Source organism: Aquarana catesbeiana, linkage group LG06, assembly GCF_042186555.1.
Source record: "Aquarana catesbeiana isolate 2022-GZ linkage group LG06, ASM4218655v1, whole genome shotgun sequence".
Lineage (NCBI taxonomy): Eukaryota > Metazoa > Chordata > Amphibia > Anura > Ranidae > Aquarana > Aquarana catesbeiana.
The window spans coordinates 7,252,649-7,272,301 of NC_133329.1; the positions used below are offsets into that span (position 1 = coordinate 7,252,649).

Consider the following 19,653-nt stretch of genomic DNA (forward strand, 5'->3'; position numbering starts at 1 on the left):
GTTCCACTTGGACAGAGTTCCAACAGACTCACAAATGAGCAGGCTCACTATGAGTTCTACACAAGGTTATATAGGCCTCAAACACCTGTGAGCAATTAACCACTCCCCTTAATTGGTAGTCACTTAGACCAGTTCCACTTGGACAGAGTTCCAACAGCCTCACAAATGAGCACATCATTGTGACACCTAAAAAAATATATAATTTTCAGGATGTGGTGCTTGTAAAAACACAAGCTGGTCATATCCATTTTAATCCCTTCTATACCCTAATAATATTTATTCATTTTTCACATCATTTTAATATTTTAGGAAACTCTTCAACCTTGTTTTAAAATCGTTTATTTTGATGGAAGACCAACTGTATTAAAAAATAAATAAATTAAAAAAGATCAAACTTTGCGTTTTCCTGGAGTAGCATAACCTAAAGTGAAGAGCATCTTATTTAATTTTCTGTAAGGGTCATAGGAATGGTGCTTCTATATCTTTTATATATCTAAGAATAAGGGGTTTAGTTTGGAAGAATTCTTTGTTGAGACGGGGATGACTTTCCTTAAAGCATCTTGTAATGGCGTTCTTAAATCCTGGTTCCTCAGACTGTAAATGAGAGGATTGAGGAGAGGAAGGATCACGGTATAAAAGATGGACACAACTTTGTCAACAGTAAAATGATGGCTAGTATTTGGTCGAAAATAATTAAACACACCACAGCCATAATATATAAACACCACAGTCAGATGAGAGGTACATGTGGAGAAAACTTTACTTCTTCCTTTTGCTTGTATATTCAAGACAGTTTTGATTATGGAGACATAGGGTAGGAAGGTCATTATTAGAGACACACCGGCAAAAACGCCACCCAGAAGAAAGACGAGCAGAACGTTGATGTTGATGTCACTGCAGGAGATCTGAAACAGCTGTGGAAGGTCACAGAAGAAACTTTCTATAATATCTGATCCACAGAATGTTAACTTAAAGACATAAAGTGTGTGGACTAAAGAATAGATAAAACTGAGAATCAACACACCTAAAGCCAACTGTACACACACTTTCCAACTCATGATCTGAGTGTAATGTAATGGCTGACAAATGGCGGTATATCGATCATAGGACATGACAGCCAACAGAAAAGCCTCCAACATACCAAAGGACATAAAGAAGAAAACTTGGGTTATACATGAATTTATGGTAATCTTCTTTGTCTTGGTGTGAAGGTCAAATAACATTCGTGGGACGGTGACCGAGGAACAACAAAGGTCCAAGCTGGCCAGGTTCCCAAGGAAAAAATACATAGGAACATGGAGGCGTGAATCCGTGACTATGAGGGAGATGATCAGCGAATTCCAGAGTAATGTCAGAAGGTAGATGAGAAGGAAGAAGAGAAAGAGAGGAAGCTGAAGAGTCGGTAGGTCAGAGAGTCCAGCGAGGAAAAATTCCTTCAAAATGGTCCGATTTTCCATTGCAATTTTTTACTAATATGTATTTATTGTTTTAAAAAAAACATGAGAATGTGTGACAATAAATGATATAAAACCTTTTTTCCTGCAAATTATGGGATAACTTGGTACACTATTTCAAAAATTATTATTCTTTAAAAAAATGCTAATGTGGACTCAAAAACACTTCATAAAATGTGTCTCTCAGTGATGTTATTTGTTTATTATCAAAATTCTCAGATATTGGCTGAAATATCAAAGTTATTTCATAGACTCGTAGATCAGAAAGTTATTTCAGTTGTCCATCACCCGCGACACAAGAAATATGGTGGCTATTCCTGCAGCATCAGAAACAAAATACATATGATTAGAAGTCTTTCCCTAAATCGTATAGTTATTTTCATGCAAATTTAAAGAGCGTAGCCTTTGGAAAATGACCTCAAAGTAGATACTGCATTTCCTATACATTACAAGAATTCTGCCTTGGTGATTTATATATATTCTTCAGAGGTCAAGTGGTTGTAGCAGCTGCTGTAAAGTGAGACCTTATTACAAGAACAATTGAGTACTGTCTGTGATACTTTTTTAATTGCACTAACATCCCCTTGAAGAAAGGGACGCACCCCGAAAGTTTGTCCTGAAAATTTATTTTATTATTTTATTTTTATTTATTTATTTCAGGTACTTATATAGCGCCGTCAATTTACGCAGCGCTTTACATATACTGTACATTGTACATTCACATCAGTCCCTACCCTCAAGGAGCTTACAATCCAAGGTAAATTTGGATGTTAGTGCAAATAAAAAAGTATCAATTGTTCTTGTTGCAAGTGCACTAATACCCCAACAATCACCTCAAACCTTATTACAATAAATTAAAATAACATTTTACCAATAACTGTAAATAGAATCAAAGCTTAACTCTGCAGTATTCCAGTATGGAGATTTGCCTCTTTGCAGGAGTTCTCTGTAATACAGTCCGGTCACTGTTGCTTTCTCTACTTTTAAAGGGAGACTGGTCTTGTCTCTGCCCTTCCTGAAGTTTTCTGCCGACAGCCTGTAGCAGGTAGAGCCTGCTGGCCACCTCCCACTGCTCTGCCCTCTACTTGTGAAGTGTGACTGGTCTTGTCTCTGCCCTTCCTGAACTTTTCTGCCGCCAGTCTGTAGTAGGTAGAGCCTGCTGGTCACCTGCCACTGCTCTGCCCTCTACTTGTGAAGGGTGACTGGTCTTGTCTCTGCCCTTCCTGAAGTTTCCTGCCGCCAGCCTGTGGTAGGTAGAGACTGCTGGGCACCTCTCACAGGTCTGCCCTCTCCTTGTTCAGGGAGACTGGTCTTGTCTCCACCCCTCCTGATGTTTTCTGCTGTCAGCCTGTAGTATGTAGAGCCTGCTGGTCAACTCCCGCTGCTCTGCCCTCTACTTGTGAAGGCCGACTGGTCTTGTCTCTGCCCCTCCTGAAGTTTTCTGCCACCAGCCTGTAATAGGAAGAGATTGCTGAGCATCTCCCACAGGTCTGCCCTCTCCTTGTGCAGGAAGACTGGTCTTGTCTGCGCCCCTCCTGTAATTTGTTACAGTTTGCTGTGTCACTGTTACAGCTCTACCCTGTTCGTGTGCAGGGTGGCTGGTCTTGTCTCCACCCCTTCCTGTAGTTTTCTGCCTCCAGCCTGTAGTGGGTGAAGCCTGCTGGGTCACTGTCCAAGCTCTGCTCTCTGCACAGGCTGCAAACAGTACAGCAAGGATGTAACTGTTACACAAATTAATATCTGGATTTAAAAATTGAATGTGAATTTATATCCTTCGTGACTATTGAGAAATATATTTATTTAACAATAGAGTTTTATTGGGTTTTAGGCGATACAAGTAGTTAGATACAGTAACTGCGGATGGGCTGTGGCTTACAATTATAACTGCCGTAGGTGTTGCATAAGGCACAAAGCCATGGGTCGATGTTACATGTCATAACAGTAAGAACATAACATAACATAAAATTTGGCAAGGTAGTAAAGCAAGGCACACTTGTAAAAAAAAAAAAAATAACAAAAGAAGTTACGGTCATAGAGGGTGAATTGTAAGAATTCCATTTGGGTTAGACACAGATTACGTATTATACCAGTCAAGCCATGTTTTCCAATGATTCTAAAAAGATAGGAAGTGTGTCAGTTTGTAGAGCTAGTGTCCTTTCATAAAAGTAATGTTGGTGGGGGATGCAGACAGTTTCAGACAGGTTAGGGGCTAGTTCTCTTTCCCAAGGGGAGGGGGGAAGAAAAAATGCAATAAAGATATTGCCCATGATGCAGAAAAGGAAAAAAATATGAACACTCTCAATATGATTGAATATGTCACAAGCCATGTAAGAGCATAGTCAGAGGAAAAGGTCCAGGGATCATGCGGTGCCATGCATACAAAAAAGACAGCCAGAGTGAGACACAGAACATACATTTAAATTGCTCACAGATGTTTCAGGGATAATGGTAATGGAACCTGTCAAAAACAATGGTATCAATATGGTATATAAGCCAATGCAGCCTACCTGTGCCCATAAATGCAGCCTACCTGTGCCCATTAATGTAGCCTACATGTGTCCATCAATGCAGCCTCACCTGTGTTCATCAATACAGCCTACCTGTGCCCATCAATGTAGCCTACCTGTGTCCATCAATGAAGCCTACCTATGCCCATCAATGCAGCCTACCTGTGCCCATCAATGCAGCCTATCTGTGTCCATCAATGCAGCCTACCTGTGCCCATCAATGCAGCCTATCTGTGTCCATCAATGCAGCCTACCTGTGCCCATCAATGCAGCCTAGTTGTGTCCACCAATGCAGCCTACCTGTGTCCATCAATGCAGCCCACCTGTGTCCATCAATGCATCCTACCTATTTCCATCAATGCAGCCTACCTGTGTCCATCAATGCAGCCTACCTGTGTCCATCAATGCAGCCTACCTGTGTTCATAAATACAGCCTACCTGTGCCCATCAATGCAGCCTATCTGTGTCCATCAATGCAGCCTACCTGTGCAGTGGAACAGAGGAGAGGAAGAGGATTACTGACCGGATCATCAGAGCACTGAGGAACATCATTGTAATAGCTTTCATTTGAATTGCAGAGTGTTCCCGACACTTGCTGTCACATAAAGCCCCGCCTCTCGGCCCGGGTACTTTGATACACATCACACATCCCGGCATTGGATGGGTGATCTGTCTATCAAAGTACCTGGGCCAGGAGGTGGGGCTGTATGTGACGGCTAGTGCGGGAAACACTCTGCAATTATAATGAAAGCTATTACAGCAATGTTTCTCAGTGCTCTTATGATCTGGCCACCTGCTCTCCTCTCTCTCTTCCCTGGGGCGATCGCTGAGAAAAGGACCACCATTCAACCCCAACTACCAGCATTGCTTACCCCCTACACCCTGCTCCCAGGCAGCCCACGTTCGCCAGCCCTCATTTTCCACTCACAAAATGCGAGTAGGAGATTGGGAAATTTATATACATATACAGTGGGGACGGAAAATATTTAGACCCCCTTAAATTTTTCACTCTTTGTTATATTGCAGCCATTTGCTAAAATCATTAAAGTTAATTTTTTCCTCATTAATGTACACACAGCACCCCATATTGTACACACAGCCCCCCATATTGTACACACAGCACCCCATATTGTACACACAGCCCCCCATATTGTACACACAGCACCCCATATTGTACACACAGCCCCCCATATTGTATACACAGCACCCCATATTATACACACAGCCCCCCATATTGTACACACAGCACCTCATATTGTACACACAGCACCCCATATTGTACACACAGCACCCCATATTGTACACACAGCCCCCCATATTGTACACACAGCACCCCATATTGTACACACAGCACCCCATATTGTACACACAGCACTCCATATTGTACACACAGCCCCCCATATTGTACACACAGCCCCCCATATTGTACACACAGCTCCCCATATTGTACACACAGCATGCCATATTGTACACACAGCACTCCATATTGTACACACCGCACCCCATATTGTACACACAGCCCCCCATATTGTACACACAGTACCCCATATTGTACACACAGCCCCCCATATTGTACACACAGCACCCCATATTGTACACACAGCACTCCATATTGTACACACAGCCCCCCATATTGTACACACAGCACCTCATATTGTACACACAGCACCCCATATTGTACACACAGCACCCCATATTGTACACACAGCACCCCATATTGTACACACAGCCCCCCATATTGTACACACAGCTCCCCATATTGTACACACAGCCCCCCATATTGTACACACAGCACCCCATATTGTACACACAACACCCCATATTGTACACACAGCCCCCCATATTGTACACACAGCACCTCATATTGTACACACAGCACCCCATATTGCACACACAGCACCCCATATTGTACACACAGCATGCCATATTGACAGAAAAACACAGAATTGTTGACATTTTTGCATATATATTATATGACGTTTGGGACGACCAGAACCCTTCCTAGAGCTGGCCGTCCTGCCAAACTAAGCTATCGGGGGGAGAAGAGCCTTGGTGAGAGAGGTAAAGAAGAACCCAAAGATCACTGTGGCTGAGCTCCAGAGATGCAGTCAGAAGATGGTAGAAAGTTGTAGAAAGTCAACCATCACTGCAGTCCTCCACCAGTCGGGGCTTTATGGCAGAGTGGCCCGACGGAAGCCTCTCCTCAGTGCAAGACACATGAAAGCCGCATGGAGTTTCCTAAAAAACACCTGAAGGACTCCAAGATGGTGAGAAATAAGATTCTCTAGTCTGATGAGACCAAGATAGAACTTATTGGACTTAATTCTAAGCGGTATGTGTGGAGAAAACCAGGCACTGCTCATCACCTGTCCAATACAGTCCCAACAGTGAAGCATGGTGGTGGCAGCATCATGCTGTGGGGGTGTTTTTCAGCTGCAGGGACAGGACGACTGGTTGCAATTGAGGGAAAGATGAATGCAGCCAAGTACAGGGATATCCTGGACGATAACCTTCTCCAGAGTGCTCAGGACCTCAGACTGGGCCGAAGGTTTACCTTCCAACAAGACAATGACCCTAAGCACACAGCTAAAATAACGAAGGAGTGGCTTCACAACAACTCCGTGACTGTTCTTGAATGGCCAAGCCAGAGCCCTGACTTAAACCCAATTGAGCATCTCTGGAGACCTAAAAATGGCCGTCCACCAACGTTTACCATCCAACCTGACAGAACTGGAGAGGATCTGCAAGGAGGAATGGCAGAGGAGCCCCAAATCCAGGTGTGAAAAACTTGTTGCATCTTTCCCAAAAAGACTCATCAAAAGGGGCTTCTACTAAATACTGAGCAAAGGGTCTGAATACTTAGGACCATGTGATATTTCAGTTTTTCTTTTTTAATAAATCTGCAAAAATGTCAACAATTCTGTGTTTTTCTGTCAATATGGGGTACTGTGTGTACAATATGGGGTACTGTGTGTACAATATGGGGGGCTGTGTATACAATATGGGGTGCTGTGTGTACAATATGGGGTGCTGTGTGTACAATATGAGGTGCTGTGTGTACAATATGGGGTGCTGTGTGTACAATATGAGGTGCTGTGTGTACAATATGGGGTGCTGTGTGTACAATATGGAGTGCTGTGTGTACAATATGAGGTGCTGTGTGTACAATATGGGGTGTTGTGTGTACAATATGGGGTGCTGTGTGTACAATATGAGGTGCTGTGTGTACAATATGGGGTGCTGTGTGTACAATATGGGGTGATGTGTGTACAATATGGGGAGCTGTGTGTACAATATGGGGTGATGTGTGTACAATATGGGGTGCTGTGTGTACAATATGAGGTGCTGTGTGTATAATATGGGGTGCTGTGTGTACAATATGGAGTGCTGTGTGTACAATATGAGGTGCTGTGTGTACAATATGGGGTGCTGTGTGTACAATATGAGGTGCTGTGTGTACAATATGGGGTGCTGTGTGTACAATATGGGGTGCTGTGTGTACAATATGGGGTGCTGTGTGTATAATATGGGGTGCTGTGTGTACAATATGGGGTGCTGTGTGTACAATATGGGGTGCTGTGTGTACAATATGAGGTGCTGTGTGTACAATATGGGGTGCTGTGTGTACAATATGGGGTGCTGTGTGTACAATATGGGGGGCTGTGTGTACAATATGAGGTGCTGTGTGTACAATATGGGGTGCTGTGTGTACAATATGGGGGGCTGTGTGTACAATATGGGGTGCTGTGTGTACAATATGGGGGGCTGTGTGTACAATATGGGGTGCTGTGTGTACAATATGGGGTGCTGTTTGTATAATATGGGGCACTGTGTGTACATTATGGGGGGCTGTGTGTACAATATGGGGTGTTGTGTGTACAATATGGGGTGCTGTGTGTACAATATGGGGTGTTGTGTGTACAATATGGGGGGCTGTGTGTACAATATGAGGTGCTGTGTGTACAATATGGGGTGCTGTGTGTACAATATGGGGGGCTGTGTGTACAATATGGGGTGCTGTGTGTACAATATGGGGTGCTGTTTGTATAATATGGGGCACTGTGTGTACATTATGGGGGGCTGTGTATACAATATGGGGGGCTGTGTGTACAATATGGGGGGCTGTGTGTACAATATGGGGTGCTGTGTGTATAATATGGGGCGCTGTGTGTACAATATGGGGTGCTGTGTATACAATATGGGGGGCTGTGTGTACAATATGGGGTGCTGTGTGTACAATATGGGGTGCTGTGTGTACAATATGGGGTGCTGTGTGTACAATATGAGGTGCTGTGTGTACAATATGGGGTGCTGTGTGTACAATATGGGGTGCTGTGTGTACAATATGGGGGGCTGTGTGTACAATATGGGGTGCTGTGTGTACAATATGGGGTGCTGTGTGTACAATATGGGGTGCTGTGTGTACAATATGGGGTGCTGTGTGTACAATATGAGGTGCTGTGTGTACAATATGGGGTGCTGTGTGTACAATATGGGGTGCTGTGTGTACAATATGGGGGGCTGTGTGTACAATATGGGGTGCTGTGTGTACAATATGGGGTGCCGTGTGTACAATATGGGGTGATGTGTGTACAATATGAGGTGCTGTGTGTACAATATGGGGGGCTGTGTGTACAATATGGGGTGCTGTGTGTACAATATGGAGTGATGTGTGTACAATATGGGGTGCTGTGTGTACAATATGGGGTGATGTGTGTACAATATGGGGTGCTGTGTGTACAATATGGGGTGCTGTGTGTACAATATGGGGTGCTGTGTGTACAATATGGGGTGCTGTGTGTACAATATGGGGTGCTGTGTGTACAATATGGGGGGCTGTGTGTACAATATGGGGGGCTGTGTGTACAATATGTGGTGCTGTGTGTACAATATGGGGTGATGTGTGTACAATATGGGGTGCTGTGTGTACAATATGGGGTGCTGTGTGTACAATATGGGGTGATGTGTGTACAATATGGGGTGCTGTGTGTACAATATGGGGTGCTGTGTGTACAATATGGAGTGCTGTGTGTACAATATGGGGTGCTGTGTGTACAATATGGGGGGCTGTGTGTACAATATGTGGTGCTGTGTGTACAATATGGGGTGATGTGTGTACAATATGGGGTGCTGTGTGTACAATATGGGGTGCTGTGTGTACAATATGGGGTGATGTGTGTACAATATGGGGTGCTGTGTGTACAATATGGGGTGCTGTGTGTACAATATGGGGTGCTGTGTGTACAATATGGGGTGCTGTGTGTATAATATGGGGTGATGTGTGTACAATATGGGGGGCTGTGTGTACAATATGAGGTGCTGTGTGTACAATATGGGGTGCTGTGTGTACAATATGGGGTGCTGTGTGTACAATATGGTGTGCTGTGTGTACAATATGGGGTGCTGTGTGTACAATATGAGGTGCTGTGTGTACAATATGGGGTGCTGTGTGTACAATATGGTGTGCTGTGTGTACAATATGGAGTGCTGTGTGTACAATATGGGGTGCTGTGTGTACAATATGGGGTGCTGTGTGTACAATATGGGGGGCTGTGTGTACAATATGAGGTGCTGTGTGTACAATATGAGGTGCTGTGTACAATATGGGGTGCTGTGTGTACAATATGGGGGGCTGTGTGTACAATATGGGGTGCTGTGTGTACAATATGAGGTGCTGTGTGTATAATATGGGGTGCTGTGTGTACAATATGGGGGGCTGTGTACAATATGGGGTGCTGTGTGTACAATATGGGGGGCTGTGTGTACAATATGGGGTGCTGTGTGTACAATATGGGGTGCTGTGTGTACAATATGGGGGGCTGTGTGTACAATATGGGGTGCTGTGTGTACAATATGAGGGGCTGTGTGTACAATATGGGGTGCTGTGTGTACAATATGAGGTGCTGTGTGTACAATATGGGGTGCTGTGTGTACAATATGGGGTGCTGTGTGTACAATATGGGGGGCTGTGTGTACAATATGGGGTGCTGTGTGTACAATATGAGGTGCTGTGTGTACAATATGAGGTGCTGTGTGTATAATATGAGGTGCTGTGTGTACAATATGGGGTGCTGTGTGTACATTAATGAGGGAAAAAAAATAACCTAAATGATTTTAGCAAATGGCTGCAAGGGGGTCTGAATGTATATATATATATATATATATATGTATATATGTATATATGTATATATGTGTATATATATGTATATATATATATATATATATATATATATATATATATATATATATATATATAATAAGAATTGTGAAATGAATTATGAAACAGTAAGACATATTACAGTTGAAGTACTGTGGCATGAGATAAAATAAAGTGGTACAGACCTGAAAGTATTATGGAAGAGTAATGCTGTATTTAAAAAAAAAATATATATATATATATGGTTATTTAATTAAAAAAAAAAAAAACACCGACAAAAAATTATAATAATGTGTTTGAGCTGTGCTATCTAAACACTAATAATATGTAGAACCTGAAGAACCTATAAAACAAATAAATATAAATTTCATGCATATGAGTTAACAGATTGGTATAATGTTGGGTTTTCCTTCTTTCAGTCTCTTTCCAGATTTTGTTTCCAGTGCAGAGATAAATGATGACGAGGAATGGAGGAGAGTCCTGTCTAGAAAGGTCAGTTCAATGGCATTGGGTCTGATATAAAGAAATCATTCTGATAAATAGAGTTATATTATTAAAACAAAAGACGGTGTGACATTTCTGGTCACAATACAGTTGTGTCAGCCGTACATTCATATATTTATATAATACAGAAATCTCCCCCGGCATCCCCGGAGCACACAGGGGTGTAGATTGGCTTTGTATTCATCTGAGATTAATTTAAAACACAAGTCAACAAGAAAATTAATTTCTACAAAAAACGAGGCATCGTCTGAATTAGTTTCTCTCTCGGGGACACATAACAGATCAGTCTTTTCGTAAACATCATTGAAACCAGAGTCTGTCTGTTTTGTCTCACTTTTACTCTTTCTTGTCTCATTTCGCTAATAAAAATATCTCTTATATAAAAGGTTTTACATTTAGAGTTGTGGAAGTCACTTCAAGGAATGTTGACCCTCCAGTTGTCCTCCATTGATTAATAGATTTTTTCAGCTCTATATCATTGTAAAATATTTTATGACATTTTCAGTTAACCACCTCCCACCCGGTCACTGCACATATACGGCCGGGTGGGCACTTCCTCCTTCTGAGTGGACGTTCATGAACATCCACACAGATGTAGGAAGATTGCGTGCCCGCGCAGCGGCGCAATCCCGATGTGCTTGTGTCACCCGGACACACCGCATCTCCGATCAGCAGGAGGGCTCTGTGATTGGCCCTCCTGAACACATGACGGCTGTGTCCAATCGTTATGTGATGTAAGTAGAGAGCCGGTTGCTAGGCGATCGGCTCTCCTCTCCTCACACGGAAGTTGTCAGTGAGGAGAGGAGAGTAGATTGCTGAAGCCAGCCAGTGATCAGTGAGTATGAGATGTTTTTTACAGCTTTTTACACACTGATCACCAGCCCAGTGTCCCCACACAGTGTAAAATCACAATGTCCCCAAAATAGCGTCCACAAAACACTGTCCCCACAAACATGTCCCCACACAGTAAAAACACCTGTCCCCCACATTTGTAACAGTAAAATCATATGTCTCAATGATCATCTGCACACATCTGTACATGATCATCTGCACACATATGTCCGTGATCATCTGCGCACATCTGTCCGCGATCACACAAACCAATTATTATACACTTAACAGGATTTTTTTTTTACCAAAGGCATGTAGCAGAATACATTTTGGCTTAAATTTATGACAAAATTAGATTTTATTGGATTTCTTTTTAAAACATAAAGCAGAAAATATTGTATTTTTTTAAAATTTCCGCTTATATCACAAAAAATAAAAAAAAACTCATTTGTGAATAAATACCACCAAAAGAAAGCTCTATTTGTGTGAACAAATTGATAAAAATTTCATTTGGGTACAGTGTTGCATGACGGCGCAATTCTTATTGAAGGTGCAAGAGTGCTGAAAGCCGAAAATTAGTCTGGGAAGGAAAGGGGCAAAAGTGACCGGTATTGAAGTGGTTAAAAATTATTTACTTTTTTTCCCCAAAACAGACATATGTATATGTACATAAATGCTGTGGGTGGGTTCATAATTTACCACTTCCCGACCACCCTATATCAGATATACGGCTACTGATCGGTCCTTCTGCATTTCCACCCAGCAGTGTTTAGGGGCATTTTTGGGCATTTTTTTTTCATTTTTACAACTCAACAGCCTCTGCTCCTGGAAGCACAGGCTGTCGTTTTTTTTTTTTTTACTGCCCCTAAACGCTCCAAACGCCTCTGACAGTTTATGTCTGCATGGACACTTATGCCGCGCACACACGGTCAGACTTTCTGACGTAAGATGTGCGATCGAAGCTTGTTGTCGGAAATTCCAACCTTGTGTAGGCTCCATCGGACAGTCTCCCTCGGAATTTCCGTCGCACAAAATTTGACATCTGGTTCTCAAATTTTCCGTCAACAAAATCCGTTTGCGCAAATTCCGATTGTGTGTACACAATTCCGATGCACAAAGTACCACGCATGCTCGGAATCAAGCAGAAGAGCCGCACTGGCTATTGAACTTCATTTTTCTCGGCTCGTCGTATGTGTTGTACCTCACCGCGTTCTGGACGTTCGGAATTTCCGACCAACTTTGTGTGACCGTGTGTATGCAAGACAAGTTTGAGACAACATCTGTCGGAAATAAATCCAGGATTTTGTTGTAGGAATGTCCGATCAATGTCCGATCGTGTGTACGGGGCATAAGGCTAACATGGAGGGGTGTTTAGAGGGAAAAAAAACAAAAAAAAATCAGATGCCCCTAACAGCAGCTGAAAAAAGCGTCCTGTGTGCATGAGTCCTTCCCACAAAGTGTCAAAATTGCCAGTGAGTGTCCGATTGTCTGTCACAATATCAAATAGAAATGATAGTATACTGTATATTCCATAGTTTGTAGACACTATAACTTTTGCACAAACCAATCCATATACGCTTATTAGGATTTTTTACCAAAGACATGTAGCAGAATACATATTGGCTTAAATCTATGAAGAAATTATTTTTTTTTCTATTGAATATATTTTATAGCAGAAACTATAAAATATATTTGTGTTTTTTTTTCAAAATTGTATGGGTTTTTTTGGTTTGTTTATAGCGCAAAAAATGCAGTGGTCATCAAATACCACCAAAATTAAGCTTTATTTCTGGGAAAAAAAGAAATGTTATTTGGGCACAGCGTTGCATGACCGCGCAATTGTCAGTTAAAGTAATGCAATACCGTATTGCAAAAAATGGCCTGCTCATGAAGGGGGGGGGGTAAATCTACATTTGTATTTTTAACATTTTTGGTATTTTTTTTTTAATGTATATGAATGTATATTGGATACATGTGTGTTCACTTTTTTTCTGAGAGTCCCTTGTTACCTTTTTTTGGGTTCCTTTGATTGGAAGCCATTTATTTGTTTTATAACACTTTGTCAAATAATGTGAAAATAAGCAAAGTGCTTTCTCAGATCAGCTGTCCTAGACTATATTTTTATGAGCAATCAAAGCTCCTTCAAATGTTATTTGTAACAATCCTGGGCAAACATCCCATCGGGGGGTTTCAGTTCACCTTTCTAATAAACTCATCCTACCAAAATACACAATTACCGGATTTATTGTGGAAGATTTTAGAAGTCCTTGCAGTCCTGGCAAATTTGACATCTGAAAGCCGGTCAGGGATGCAATGGGGTTGACTTTGCAAGAGAAGTTGCACTTTGCAAGACAATTTTCCCTAGACCTTAGTGAATGAGATTAAGTTCTGCTTACCTCTATTGTGTGTAAGCAAACATTTTTTTGTTTTATTTTTTAGTTTTCCTTGGATTTGAGTGTTTGTTTTGTAAAGTGAAATATGACTTAATTCTCTAAGCTCTGGGGAAAATTCTCTTGCAAAGTGCAACTTCCTCTTCAAAGAGAGCAGCTTCAATTAAATTCACCCTGTGGCAGGTTGCACATGCCCTGACCACTGACTCCGTGAATCATTTTTAGGAATAGGAAATAGGCCAGCTAAAGCATACAATGGGTACAAACCTAAAGCAGAACTTTATCCCTAAAGGGAAGTTTTCCACTCCCCCTCTTCAACTTTTGGATATTTTTTTCTTTTTCTGGAGAGTGGGTACTTGATTTTGGCAGGTACCTGCTCCCAATTCCACCCCGGATCACCTAGGGGATTTCAGCCTCCCTCCTCCCTGCCAGCAGCCTCTTGGGACACACCACAGGTCCCAGGAGGCTACTGGGCCATTTACAGGGTACATCACAGCTCGTGCATGTGCAGTGGGGATCTGGCTGTGAAGCCACAAGGGGTCACAGCCTGCTTTCCACAGTTAGCATGGTGTCTCTGGGGACTAGAAGAACTGGTCTGAGTGAGGACAGCCCTGGATACTTGGACAGGTAAGTGTACTTTTATTAAAAATCAGCAGTTACAGTATTTGCAGATGCTGGCTTTTAATATTTTTTTTTTAGAAGGGGGAGCTGAAGAACTTCTTTAACAAGACCTTAGGTCTCTTCTATAAAAAAGCATTTTAGCTGCCTGCCAGCATTTTTTTTCTAAATTTACATTTTCTGTGCTCAGTGTACAATCTGTCCCATTCTGGGATTAATTAACTACTGTGTACATTTGCAGGAGTAATGTCATCACTGACTAACCAATCAAGATGGTCAAAGGTACCGAACCCAGAAGAAGAATGGGCTAAGATGTGAGTGGTGTTGATGGAGAGAGAAGAAAGACCCCGGTTTTTCCAGCACTAGGGGCACTTTGGGATGTAAGTGTACCATACCGTGCAATTATGCTGTGAAAAATTGCATATTACACCAAAACTCTGTTGTCATGGTCTGGAGTCAGGCTCAGGGGCCAGTAGGTATAGGAGTGGAGCAACACCCACCAACTAGAGGGACAGGTGTACAAGCAGGTCACCCTGGCTGATGATATGGGTTTACCTGAGGTGTGGGATCTAAGTACAAACTGGTAACTCACCAGAGCTCCTGATGGTGGAGATGTTTTTGCTATGTGTTAGTACTGGTTGCGGTCCTCAGGATCACCCCACCAGGAGGTGAGCAAGCTGGAGTCCAGTAGCAGATATAGCAGGCATGGATTAAGCAGAAGCATAGTCAGGAAACATGCCAAAGGAAAGTAACGGATGATAGCAGAGATACAGACAACAGAAGGAGGGACAAAAGTGAGATACTGTCAGGGCTGGGGTCAGCCCTTCCTTCTCTGAGCTGGCCGCTAAGCTGTCGACTAATTGCCAGCTCCATTCTCTCCACAGTGACTCACCTGTTGATGATATCTTGCTCATCAGTCCTGCCTACTTAAGCCATCCAGCTCAGATGATCTCTGCCTTTGCCTTGGTCACATCTCTAGAGATGTTCTCTTGTGTTCCTGTTAAAGACTTGCTTGGCTGACATTCCTTATGGCTCCGGAGCCTGCTTGCTGTTCTACTACGATCATCTCTGGCTCCCTGACGTTTTGGCCTGTCTGACTATCTGTTCCTGTTCCTGAACTCTGGCTATGTTTTGACTATGTTTTACCCTGTTTACCTTTTTTATTATTATTAAACAAGTGAGATTTAACTGTACTTCTGTCTCAGTGTGATTCATGGTTTCAGACAGATACTAGCTGGAGAGAGCACAATAATCTGGCAAACAGGAAGTCCAGGGAATGAATTCAACTAGGAAGTTCATGGTGAGAGCAAAGAGTTCAAGGTTCAAGACAAGCAAGATTCAAGGCAGGATCATTCAAAAAATTGTCCTGTGAGCTGATTAGAATTCCCGGTGGCTCAGGAAGCAAAGTCATTGCCAGGCAGAGCAGAGGTCTCAGGTTCAGGGTCTGACACCTGTGCCCAGGCAGGAAGGGTGAATTCTGCTTTAAACTTAAATATTGTCAGGAACGTACATCAGCATTTATAGGAACAGGGGTAACCCATTACCCTTCATCCAATCACCATGGAATGTGTCATGGCAGATTAGTTCTGTTCAAGAGCAGTATAGGAGGTGTGACATTACATAATCCAATCAATCAACCAATATTTTTTCGAGTTACTCAGCTGAAAGTTTGAATTGTATGCTGGGATAGAAATAGTAATATGACATTTAATGTCGGAGGGAGATGATTTGGAATTAACCAAACTCTGTATAGGGATGGTTGTTTCAATTTGACATGGGTGGTTTCTTTCATGCATCTTATCAACCTGTCATCCTTTCTGCCCGAAATGTGCTGGAAAGAATGTTCAATTTCCTTAAAGTGGAGCTCCAGGCAAAAGAGGAAGTTCCACTTTAAGGCCCCCTCCACTTTGACATTTGACATTTTTTTTGGTGGGGGGGAGCAGGTACCTGGTTTTGATGGGTCACCTATGCTATCTGAGCGGAAGTTCACCTTCGCCCTTCTCCCTCCCCACATTCTTCTGGTTCACGTCACAGGTCTCAGAAGACTGTGGAATCATTCACAATGTGCAGTGTGGCTTGCGCATGTGCAGTGGGTACCTGGCTGTGAAGCCGAAAGCTGTCGTAGCTGGGTAAAATATATTATAGTGCAGCGCTGCTAAATAAATATTTTAAGAACACTCAATTGATCCTAATTAATATAAGTTCATATATGTGCAAATCTTGACTATTGTAAAACACCAGTCCATATATATATATATATATATATATATATATATATATATATATATATATATATATATATCTATAATTAGTGTCTAATTCACTGTCCTTCAACGAAAAATATCCCCAAATTGTGCACACCGCCACCAGCTGTAATGCCTGCTCACCTCAAAGATGAGTTCAATGAACTCAGATAATGATCTCTCTTTCATTCCGCAACAATCTCCCTCCTCCATGCCCGGCCAACTGATCATCATCAGCTCTCTCAACTCTGGAACCTCAAGAATGACTCCAATGGATATAGATAATGATCTTTTCTGTGTAAAACCCTGCAACAATCTCCTTCCTCCACTCCCGGGATTCTGCTCAGCTACACATCTCTCAACCCCCTTTGTCACATGTAATCACAAATACAGACTACATAGCGCTCTCTGTATACATATTTAATAAATTAGCCCCATTAAAGAAACACTTACAAGAGTTTCTCTTTAAAATTTGCATAAAAATAAAATAGCACCTACTGAAGAAGCCCAATGAGAGGGCGACACAGGAGGAGCCGAGCCTGTGACTTCACGCAGCCACTGTGAGTGAGTGGAAGCGGTGAGTGAGCAGATGTAAGAGAATAACTCTTGTAAGTGTTCCTTTATTGGGGCTATTTTAATAAATATGTATACAGAGAGCACTATGTAGTCTGTATTTGTGAATACATGTGACAATGGAGTCAAGAGATGTGTAGTATCTGGTGGGCACTAATGAGGAGGCACTGATGAGTCTGCACTAATAGGTGGCACTGATGGGTGCTGATAGGTGGCACTGATAGGCATCACTGATGGGTACCAACAGGCGGCACTGATGGGCACTTATAAGCATCACTGATATGCACTAATAGGCAGCACTGATAGGTGACACTGATGAGGAGGCACTGATGGGCACTGATTGGCAGCCCTGGCATGCACTGATTGGCAGCACTGGCAGGCACTGATAGGCAGCACTGGTGGGCACTGATGGGACTGCATTGATAATCAGGACACTGACAATCAGTGCCTTGATTATCAGTGTTGATGTCCCTTTAACTCAAGCCGGTTATCATCTCTCTTCATCTCTCCTCACGCTGTCAGCATAAGGAGAGAAAAGTCGATAACCAGGTTCTGTTTACATCATGATCAGCTGTCATTGGAGACCCCTGATCACATGGTAAAGGGCCGCTGTGATTGGCCCTTTACCCCGATCTGTGATCAGCTGAGTCTGAAGGAAGGGCAGTGCAATCACTGGAGGACTTCAACAGACGTCCTCCTTGCAAAGTAAGCCCACACTGCAGCCGTCATTCTGCTATAGTGCGGGCATGAAGGGGTTAAGCAACATCGCATCACACTGCGGTTAAAGCGGAGTTCCACCCAGAAATGGAACTTCCACTGATCCTGTTCCTCCCCCCCTCCGGTGTCACATTTGGCACCTTTCAGGGGGGAGCAGATAACCGTCTAATCCAGGTATTTGTTCCCACTTCCGGTGAAAGACTGCCACAGAATCCGCGATGAACTACGCCATATCCGGCCCCTCCTCCGCCCCTCCTGCTGAGTGAGGAAGACAGCAGTGACCATTCAGAACGCTCAGCGCGATTCTCCGCATCCGCAGTAGGAAACAGAGCTGTGAAGCTATAAGCACTTCCTGATTCCCTTACTGAGGATGCCGGCGCCTCCACCCATCGCGGGCGCCCTGGACAGGAAAGTGTCCTTATTTTAAAAGTCAGCAGCTGCAGTATTTGTAGCTGGCGACTTTTATTTATTTTTTTTTTTTGCAGGCGGAACTCTGCTTCAAATAATTTATAAGGAAACATTATATAACTTAAAGCGGGGTTCCACCCAAATTTTGAACAATATCTGTATGTATTCTCTTTCTTGCCTAGATGCTGACATGCCGTTTAAAAAAATTTGAATCGCCGTAATTACCTTTTATTTTTCTATTCTTCTTTGCACTTCCTGGTTCTCCTCCCGTGGGAGTAGGCGTGTTTCTAGCCTCTCCCAGACTCCTGGGAGCTAGTCTCAGGCTTCCCAGGATGCCACTGAGCATGTGCAGGAACGAGCGGTGAATGCTGGGAGCACAGCATTCACCGCATCCAGGAAATAAATGCTTGTGGGCTTCAAATGCCCACAATGAAGATGGAAACCGCCTGCAGTGAATAATATAAGTTATTCTTTCCGACGAAATCTGACACAGGCGGACATATTACACACAATATGTGAGTATGTAATGCTGAGAAGAAAAGTTTGTGAATGAACTTAAAAAAAAAAAAAAACGATAGATAGGTGGACCCACGCTTTAAGTCCTGAAAGGCTCCTCAATTGAGTTTCTATAATATAGAAAATATTGTTACCATAATCAGTTGCTGTGTAATTGTATTTTTTTTATTATTATTTATAAACCATTCACACCTTTTTACAGCAAATTACAGTATTTACAAGTTTTAGTTTTTTTGATACATTCTTTATTTTGATTTTAACGCAATACAGCACAAAGCAGAAAAAATATTTATTGACAAACATGCGTGTTGGTAATCACACAATAAACATAGGATCACTTGTAGCTATCAACAGGTCCATAACAGAACAGTAACCCAACTGTTGCACTGTAGCTAATACAGATAAAACTTATCAATGCATTCATGTAGCTTGTGTGCTATATCATGCTGGGGTATACAGGAAAAATTAAAAAGTAAGGACATCAAAAGAAATTAATTTTATTACAGGAATGAAAACCAACATTAGCTTAAAATATGAACTCTGGAAACATCTGAAAATCTGGAAATATTTTAACCACTTAAGAACCGAGCATCTTTTTGTTTACAAGTTAAAATCATTTTTTTTTTTGCTAGAAATTTACTTAGAACCCCCAAAACCTTATATATAGTTATGTTTTTTCTAACACCCTAGAGAATAAAATGGCGGTTGTTTCAATACTTTCTGTCACACCGTATT

The 19,653-nt window shown here is 42.4% G+C and overlaps 1 protein-coding gene across 1 annotated transcript; it reads right to left on the reverse strand.

Moving 5' to 3' along the window:
- Window positions 1-485: 485 nt before the first annotated feature.
- LOC141147450 (olfactory receptor 5B12-like) lies at window positions 486-1,457 on the reverse strand. The gene has a single exon (XM_073634686.1). It carries the CDS (start codon window positions 1,455-1,457, stop codon window positions 486-488), a length of 972 nt encoding a protein of 323 aa, XP_073490787.1.
- Between the last annotated feature and the right edge of the window lie 18,196 nt (window positions 1,458-19,653).